Raw genomic sequence first — 9,647 nt, 5'->3', positions numbered from 1 at the left:
AAAAGATACATTCTTCTGCTGCATCCAAGAAACACACCTGAACAGTAAGGATAAACACCACCTCAAACTAAAAAGATGTAAAAAGTATTCCGAGTAAAAGGACTGAAGAGCAAGCTGGTGTCGCCATTTTAATATTTTACAAAACAACCCTCAAACAAAAAACTAGTCAAGAGAGATAAGGAAAGACACACTATCCTCAGCAAAGGAAACCTCCACCAAGAAGATATTGCAACCCTAAACACTTATGCACCAAACACAAGGGCACCCAAATTCAGAAAAGAAATGCTACTGCAACTAAAATCACATACTGACCCTCCAACAGTCATAGTGGGTGGCTTCAGTACCCCATTCTTGCCAATAGACAGGTCGTGCAGACAAAAACTAGGCAGAAATGCTGCAGCTGACTGACATAAAAAACCAATTGACCTAACAGCTATTTATGGTGTACTTCACCTGTCTTTGTCACTGTTCTGTTGCTGTGAAGAGACACCATGATCATGGCACCTCTGACAGAAGAAAGCATTTAATTAGGGCTTGCTTTCAGTTTCAGAGGTTTAGTTCATTATCATCGTTGCAGGAAGCATGGGTGGAGATGCTGCTGCAGAAATAGCTGAGAGCTACATCCTGATCCATAGGCAAAATGTAGGGGGAGTTGCTTTGTATCAAAACCCACCCTCAGTGACACTCTTTCTCCAACAAGGCCACACCACCAAATCCTTCTAATCCTTTCAAACAGTTCTACTCCCTGGTAATTAAGCATTCAAATACATAAACTACTGGGAAGCATCCTTGTCTAAACTACCACAACACCCAAACACAAAAGAATATACCTTTTTCTCAACACCTTATGGAACTTTCTCCAAAATTGACCATATACTTAGACATAAATCAAGCCTCAACAGATACAAGAAAATTTAAATAACACCCCATGTTCTATCTGAAAACCAGAAATTAAAGCTAAATATCAACAGTAACAGAAACAACTGAAAGCTTACAGACTCATGGAAATTTAAAAAAAAAAAAATCACTACTATATTTAAAAAAAGTCAAGAAATAAATTACAAGAGAAATTAAAGACTTCTTAGAATTGAATGAGAATAAATATACAATACCCAAACTTATGGTACACAATGAAGGCAGTTCTAGGAGGCAAATTCATAGCACTAACTGCCTGCATTAAAGAAAAAAACAAAAAACCCTAGCTACCTCACATTAGTGAATAGTGGGGCACCTGAAAACACTAGAACAAAAAGAGGTAATAACACTCAAAAGGAGTAGATGACAAGAAATCATCAAACTTGGGGCTGAAATCAATGAAAAAAAAAAAAAAAACAAGAAGAAGCAAATAACAACCCCCTCCAAAAAAAATACAAATAGTTGATGAAACAACTAGTTGGTTCATTGAGAAAATCAATAAGATTGACAAGTAAAAGGCAGAAGGAGAAGATCCAACTTAACAAAATTAAGGACCAGGAGAGGGTCATAACAATAGACATAGAGGAAATCCAGAGAATTATCTTGATGTGCTTTAAAACCTGAACTCTAACAAACTAGAAACTCCAAAGGAATTGGATTCTTTCCTAGTATGTACCACCTAACAATGTTAAATCAAGATCAGACATGCAGCTTAAGCAGACCTATAAGCCCTACGTAAATACAAGCACTAATTAAGTCTCCCAACCAAAACCAGCCCAAGATGAGATGGTTTCAGGGCAGAAATCAACCAGACTTTTAAAGACTTAATGTCAATACTTGTCAAATTATCCCACAAAATAGAAACAGGGGAAACTTTGTACAATTCTTTTTACAAAGCCACAGTTTTCCTGATACCTAAACCACATAAAGACCCAACAAAGAAAGAGCTGTACAGACCAATTTCCCTTTTTATAACAGAGATGCAAAATTTCCCAATCAAATATTTGCAAACAAAATAAAAACTTTTTTTTAAATCTGCCATTATCAAGTAGGCTTCATCTCAGAGATTCAAGAATAGTTCAACATATGTAAATTGATAGATGTAATCCACAATATAAAAATGCTAAAAAGAACAAACATCTTATGATCCTCTCATAAGATGCAGAAAAGGCCCAACACCCTTTTCTGATAAAAGTCCTGGAGTATCTTCAACAGATGGCCTTACTGGACACATGCATGGAAGAGTGCCGATAGAGTGTACTTATTACCGTGCACAAAGGACCTCAACATAAGGCTAGATACACTGAACCTGGCAGAAGAGAAAGAGGAGGACTTTTCAAATCACTTGGGCACAGAAAAGGACTTTTTTTTTTTTCTTTTTTTTTTTTTTTTTTTTTTTTTTAGTTTATCAAGACAGGGTTTTTCTGTGTGGCTCTGGCTGTCTTGGAACTCACTTTGTAGGCCAGGTTGACCTCAAACTCAGATTCTGCCTCCCGAATGCTGGGATTAAGAGCATATGTGCTACTGCCACCCAGCAGAAAGAACTTTTTGAACAGAACACTGACAGCACAGGACTAAGAACAACAATTAATAAATGAGAGTTCATGAAACTGAAAAGCTTCTGTATGGCACAAGACACCATCATTGGGACAAAGAAAACAGTCACAGAATGGGAAAACCTTTTTACAAACCACAAATCCAAAGAGGGCTAGCGTTCAAAATATAAAGAACTAAAAACAAAAACAAACAAAAAAACCCTGAACATCAAGAAAACAAATAACCCAATTTAAAAACGGGGTACATGTCTAAACAGATTTTTGTTTTGTTTTGTTTTTCAAAACAAAGTTTCTCTGTGGAACAGAGCTCTGGCTTTCCTGGACTCTCTTTGTAGACCAGGCTAACCTCAAACTCACAGAGATCCACTTGCTTCTGCCTCCTGAATGCTGGGATTACAGGCGTGTGCCACCACACCCAGCTAACCAGAATTCTTAAAAAAAAAGGGGGGGGGACACAAATGGCTCATGAACACTTAAAGAAATGTTCACCATCCTCAGTTATTGGGGAACTGTAAATCAAAACTACTTTGAGATTCCATCTTATAGCAGTCAGAATGGCCAAGATCAATAATAAAACAATAACAAAGGACAGCTCACGATGATGAGAATGCAGGGTAAGGGACACACTCACCGTTGCTAGGAGTACAAACTTGCACAGCCACTACAGAAATCAGTGTGGAAGTTCCTCAGAAGCTGGGAATCAATTATTACCTCAAGATCCAAATGTACCCAAAGGCACAGACTCTACTACAGAGACGTTTGCTCAGCCATGTTCATTGGTGCTCTACCCCTCACAGACAGAACTTAGAAACATGCTAGGTGTCCACTGATGAATGAATGTAGAAAATGTGGTGCATTTATGCAGATATTACTCAGCTGCTAAAACATCCCGTGAAACTGTGAAATTTGCAAGTAAATGGATGAAGCTAGAAAAAGACCCAGCCCCCCAAGACAAATCAGTATTATTCTCTCATATTTGTATGTTAGATGATAACCACAGTTTTTTATAACTGCGGAGATTATGCACAGATATAGGACTGAGGGGGACGATGGGTCTCCGTAGGCACAAGAAATAGATAGATGTATACACACAAGCATAAACACACAGATGAACATATAAAATACAAACATACAAAAAACACAGACACACACACAAATATAGACATGTAAATACATATAAACATGTACACATATAAACATACACATTTGCACACACATAAACATTAAAATATGCATACAGGAATATATGTATGTACTTGTGTAAGTATTCACACGCACATACATGCGAATATACTTAAATATCCAAAAACTAACAAATATATAAAAATATACAAGTACACAGACATAAATATACATAGATATACACATGTACTCATAAAATACACATGTACACACATGAATATTCACATGAACACATACACTAACATATACATGTACACACATAAATATGTGCATGTACACACATGTGTAACAAACATGTAGATACACATAATTATTCACATTTACACCTACATAAATACATGCATGTACACACAGGGAAATATACATATGCACACATTTACACACAAAAATATATATCTACGTGCACACATGCATGCACCTAAATATACATATGTCCACACGCATCCTCACATTAACATTCACATGTAGACATAGATACATAAAAATGTGCACAAACATACATACACATATACATACAAGGAAACATACATACACATAAATATGCACATGTTCACACACACAAAGATACACACACACGGAACATACACACAATATTAAACACACACATGTACACACGCAACATACTTATGTATGCACATAAATAAACACATGCAAAAATAAATTATGCAAAGGTACGCATTAGTCCCAGCACTGCCGAGGCAGAGGCAGGCGGCGCTCTAAGCTGGAGGCCAGCCTGGTGTACGGGGGTTCGAGGCCAGCCAGGGCTGCGGAGACACCGTGGTTTTGCTTCCTTTTTCACTGGCACTTTATTATCCGTTCGGAGCACACAGACCAAGCGCGGGATGGAACGGGCGTCTGAGGGGCCGCGCGCTCACTTTGGGTTCCCCGTTAGTTTGGCTAGCTTCTCCTGATGCCGCTCGATTTGGTTCTTCAGACGCTCAATCTCCGTCTTGTAGTGGACAATCTCCTCCTCGTGGTGCTTCCTCAGGGCAGCCAGCTGTATTTTCGTCATCTCGCGGACGTACCGGTCCTCTTCAGCCTTCTCCCTCCTCCCGAAGGCCCCGCCGGCTTCGCGGATGGAGCCCGCGCCCGATTCCACGCTTTCGAGCACGTCTGAACGGAAGCCTCGGCCTCGCAGGACCCTCACTCCCCAGGCACAGAGCCGAGCCCGAGCAGCCAACCCCGGGCCTGCCATGGTTTCCTGCTGCTCCGTGGGCCACGAAACCCTGTCCTGAAAAACCAAACCGAACCACAGACACATGTTTAATTACACGTGTACACATGTAAGATTAATGTATAGTTGTACACACATAAATACATGCATTCACACATTAGCATATGCATGTACATACATATAGACATGTACAGAAAAATGACTACATTCATGGACACACATAAATACTCATGTACACATGTACACACGTACATGTTCAAACACGTACAGAAATATATGCAGGAACATGGATGCACACAAGTAAACACAAACACACGTGTACATTGTATACACGTTAATTTACATATATTCAAATGTACATAAGTGAACACATACACACACGTTGGCGTTATTAACATTTATCATTGATGTATCTTTTAGTTAAACAGTGGTTATTCCTAAACCAGCTGTATACCCAAATCACCACACAGAGACTGAGATTTCTTTAATTAACCTCGAGGACAAGGCTGGGCAATAGTTACTCCATCCTAAACCTCCAAGCCCACATAGTTTCCTACCCTCCAGATTTCCCACTTTACACATGCTTTTAGTCATATCTTAGGTCCCGTTCATCCCTCCTCACGGTTCCGAGTCCTCTCCTGCAGATTCTCTCCTCTTCCCTCCTGCTTCCTCTCTCTCCCCTCCCGACCCTATCCACTCCATTGCACAGTATTGGGGCTGTTGTTTAATTGACAATATAGAGAACAAATGGTGGCATGTTTACATAAACTTGAGACAGGTGATGCTTAGAATAAGCATCACATTGCAATGTCCGGATTGAAACCAGATAGTGGGGGAGAGAAATCAGCATTTGAATGAACAAGGGTAAATTATATACATTCCAAAAGAACACTATACCAACATTTCCCCCTTTAAGTCTAATAAAAGGCTCATTTTCTTTCAATACAACAATAATTATAAAATTATGAAAACTATTAGGTAAAATTTACATGTGCAATGGCCAGTCCATGGGAATTTGGCAACTTAGAAGAAAGTATTTGATTATCTATCCTATCTTGACAAGCTTAGAGTTCTATACCTAAATTAACTTTTATCCTTATTGGTATTACCTATATGAAAACATTTTCTTAAATTCCAAACAACTTAAGCTTAATTGTGGAATTATAACTATGTGGTCTTCAACCCCACCAGAGAAGGAATAAAATTAGTTACTAGAGTAAATAGGAAGTGCATGTTAGCAGCTTCCAAAAAAAAATTTTGACAGGGACAGTTTGTTGCCTGAACAGTCCCCCAAAACTCTCTATAATGTTGGAGCATCGTCTTCAGCCTTCTGGCTCAGAATATTTGACAGACATAAATGTGAAGCAGGAACTATTTAGGACTTGCTCACCCTGTCTTGGCAGAGTTCAGCAGTCGACTTGTCCTGCACTTAAACTTGCCCATTTTTGGCAGAATTTGTCTGTCGTGAAATGAGGGTATTTTCTTTACCCAAGTGGCTCATTTGCCACATTTGAAGTCATCTTTATATGGAGGTTCTTCGATGCTTATCATCCTCTTTGAGGTAGGCAGGGTGCTGCCAGGAGATGACCTTTCTCATTGTCAAAGAATCTTTAAAGTAGTAAAGACATTTTAAAATGCCATATTCTGTAGGTCTCTGAAGTTTTTGAAGACTACCTATCTTTATGTAATGAGTCTGCGACAAAATCATATCTATCTGTTAAACCTTGAATGTATACTCCTGTGATAAATTAGACTAATGTCTGACATGACTATGAGATGATTAACTAGCATTACCTAATATCCTAAACAGTTTTAATAACAGTTTAAAAGTATTGGAAGTAACCTTGAATTTGTATCAATATACTAAAACTTATACCAATGTATCAAAAATATTTTTTTTTGCATATACAAAATTCTATACCAGAGTTAAAATTAACCTTATTTGAGAATAACAAATAAAACCCTAAATTGAGTAGACTCAATAATCTACCTTTTGTCTTATTATTCTTTCTTTTCAATCCCCTTTCTCCTTATCTAAGAAAGAAAGAGAAAGAAAAAGGAAAATAGAGAAATTTTCTATTTATAACTATTTCCCAGTGACAGTAAACATTCATAGCCACAGAAAACAACCAAAAATCTACCCAACCCCCCTTAAGGAAAATTGGACGTCATTCTCATGGATTTCTTCTGGCTGACATTTTGAACATGCAGAACACTTGTTAGGGAGCCCAAAGAAAATTGAGGGAAAAATGGTTAATTAAGCAAGCAATAACATTTGTAGTCCAGTCTTTGAATGTTGAGAAATTTCAGGCTTAATAGAAGTCTTTTTTAGAACAGCTTAAAATGCTGGACCAATTGAGATTAGAAGCTTTCTACAAAGCTCTCTTGGGAGCGGGCTTTGATGAGAATCAGCAACTGAAGCAGTTGAGGCAGGAACAAGCAGAATGCTGGAACATGCAAGATGCTGGAATAGATGTGTCAATGTCTCAGCGTGCTAGAAGGAGGATTCTGTCAGGTTTGATCCAGCATCTTTCAGTGTCTGCTCCTTTTGTTCTGCAAACATAATTTCTCACAAGCATTATACAGTTCTAAAATTATAAATGTATGAGATGTTCAGGATGGAACTAAACTGTAAACCAATTTTATCTATGCCAATTAAAAGAATGCCATAATAAATTTTGAGGATATTATAGCCAAGGATTTATTGGCCATGTATTGTTGGATTCTGGCTGGAAATATATTTTGTTTCAGTCAGTTTTAGAGTTGTTCCTATGTGAAGGGATTATCAATTTATGTTACCTGTTCTGTTTGGTCTTCTTGATTTCTCTCTTCTTGTGTTGTGGCCTACAGGTGGTCTTCCTCTGTCATATCTGATTTTTATTAGTTTTGAAGGAACCCATAATTTCTCTTCTACTGAATGAATATACACAAAACCTCTTCCCCAGCATAAGACATTCCCTGCTCTCCATTGTGAAGTTAGGGTATCTTTGAAATATATAGGCTGAAATAATTTGGCAGTTTTTTTTATAACCCACTGTCTCTCTGCAGCCGTTGTTTGTTGTTCATTAACATTTAAAAAATTTAAGGTCGTCTCCCCTATCAGTGGACTTGGAAAGGGGTATGGAGAAGATGAGGGAGGGAGGGGTTGGGAGGGAATCAGGGAGCGAGATATGGCTGGGAAACAAAGTTAATAAACTGTAACTAATATTAAAAAATAAAAAGATAGATGTACAATAAATATCTTGCAAGTTGATATCTATATCAATTCTATAAAATCATTATTTCAGAAAAAATAATGGTTGTTTGAGCTATGATTAGCAGAAAATAAAAGTATTGAAAGAATATAGTTCACTCTGAATTGCTATGTTCTTGCTACTATGATATCAACTTATTTCAAAGAAAATATTCATGTTCTGTAGTAAATTTTATTATAAGTGTCAATGTTTTCTTAAAACTGTTAATTTTAATAAATTGTTATTTTTTGTTTTTCAAAAAAGAAAGAAATTTAAGGTCAATAGCATTATGTAATCTATCTCTGGGGGTCTTTGATACCCCTCTCTGTTACGCATGTTCCTAAAGTACAATTGGATCTTTCAATGACGCTTGACCAGTAGGATTGTGAGGTATACCTGTGACATGCTTCATCTTATAATATGTAAAAAATCCTTCCATTTTATTAGAGACATATGCTGTAGCATTATCAACCTTAATTTGTTTAAAATACCCATAACTGCCATCACACATCTAATAAATATGTAATAACTGAATCAGCCTTTTCAGAGCTTAAGGCTGTTGCCCGTTGAAACCCTGAATATGTGTCTATAGTATGGTGCACATATTTCAGTTTACCAAACTCTGTAAAATAAAAGATGTCCAGTTGCCAAATTTCATTTCTTTGGTTACCTTTAGGGTTACTTCCTGCAGGTAGTGGAGTTTGGCTATATAAAGAACAAGTGGGACATTTTTTCACAGTTTCTTTGGCTTGTTGCCAAGTGATAGAAAACTCTCTTTTAATACCTTTGCTGTTAACATGGTGTTTTTTTATGAAATTCTGAGGCCTCTAACATGCTTCCTATAAATAGCTGATCAATTTCATCATTGCCTTGTTCTAGAGGGCCTGGTAGACCCGTGTGAGATGTGACATGTGTTATATACAATGGATTATTTATATTTCTGATTACTTGTTGTAACTGAAGGAACAGTAAAGTTAAGTCCGAATTATCCTGAATTAGATCAGCAGTTTCTATATGCAGAACTCTTTCTGCATGTTGACAGTCAGTGACTATATTAAGAGATTCTTGAAAATCTGATAGCACCAAAAGGATTGCATGTCATTCTGATTTTTTAACTGAATCATTAGGACTATCCACCACTTTACTCACATTTTCTAACTTATAACCTGCCCTTTTTGATTTATTGGCATTCGTATAAAATGTGGGCGCTCCAGAAATTGGAGTTCCTTTTATTATACGAGGGAAAATCCAATTGGTTCTTTTTATAAACTGAAGTTGCTTGCTTTTGGGGTATCTGTTGTTTTCTCCCAAAAGCTCACAGCAAGCTCTTTGCCAATATTCGCTGTCTGTGCATAATGATACAACCTCAGCATTGGTAAAGGGCACCACAATTTCAGCTGGATCTATCTATTCCAGCCAATTGACTAAATCTCATTTTTCCTTTTAGGATCAATTCAGAAACCTTTTCTATATAGGTTATTAGTTTTTTATTTTGTTTGTGTGCCAAAAATATACATTCTAAGACATAGTCCTCCCTCTGCATAAGAAATCCTGTAGGATAATGAGTGGAAAGCAAGATAACCAAAA

At 37.3% G+C, this 9,647-nt stretch overlaps 1 protein-coding gene across 1 annotated transcript; it reads right to left on the bottom strand.

Moving 5' to 3' along the window:
- Positions 1-4,524: 4,524 nt before the first annotated feature.
- LOC110551842 (ATPase inhibitor, mitochondrial-like) lies at positions 4,525-4,848 on the bottom strand. Its single transcript, XM_060373665.1, has one exon. It carries the CDS (start codon positions 4,846-4,848, stop codon positions 4,525-4,527), a length of 324 nt encoding a protein of 107 aa, XP_060229648.1.
- Positions 4,849-9,647: the final 4,799 nt, after the last annotated feature.

Source organism: Meriones unguiculatus, chromosome 20, assembly GCF_030254825.1.
Source record: "Meriones unguiculatus strain TT.TT164.6M chromosome 20, Bangor_MerUng_6.1, whole genome shotgun sequence".
Classification (NCBI taxonomy): Eukaryota; Metazoa; Chordata; class Mammalia; order Rodentia; family Muridae; genus Meriones; species Meriones unguiculatus.
This window is presented reverse-complemented; position numbering and strand designations above follow the sequence as displayed.

Bases quoted from the DNA above. Each gene is read 5' to 3' on its own strand.
- LOC110551842 (XM_060373665.1), bottom strand. From the start codon at position 4,848: ATGGCAGGCCCGGGGTTGGCTGCTCGGGCTCGGCTCTGTGCCTGGGGA.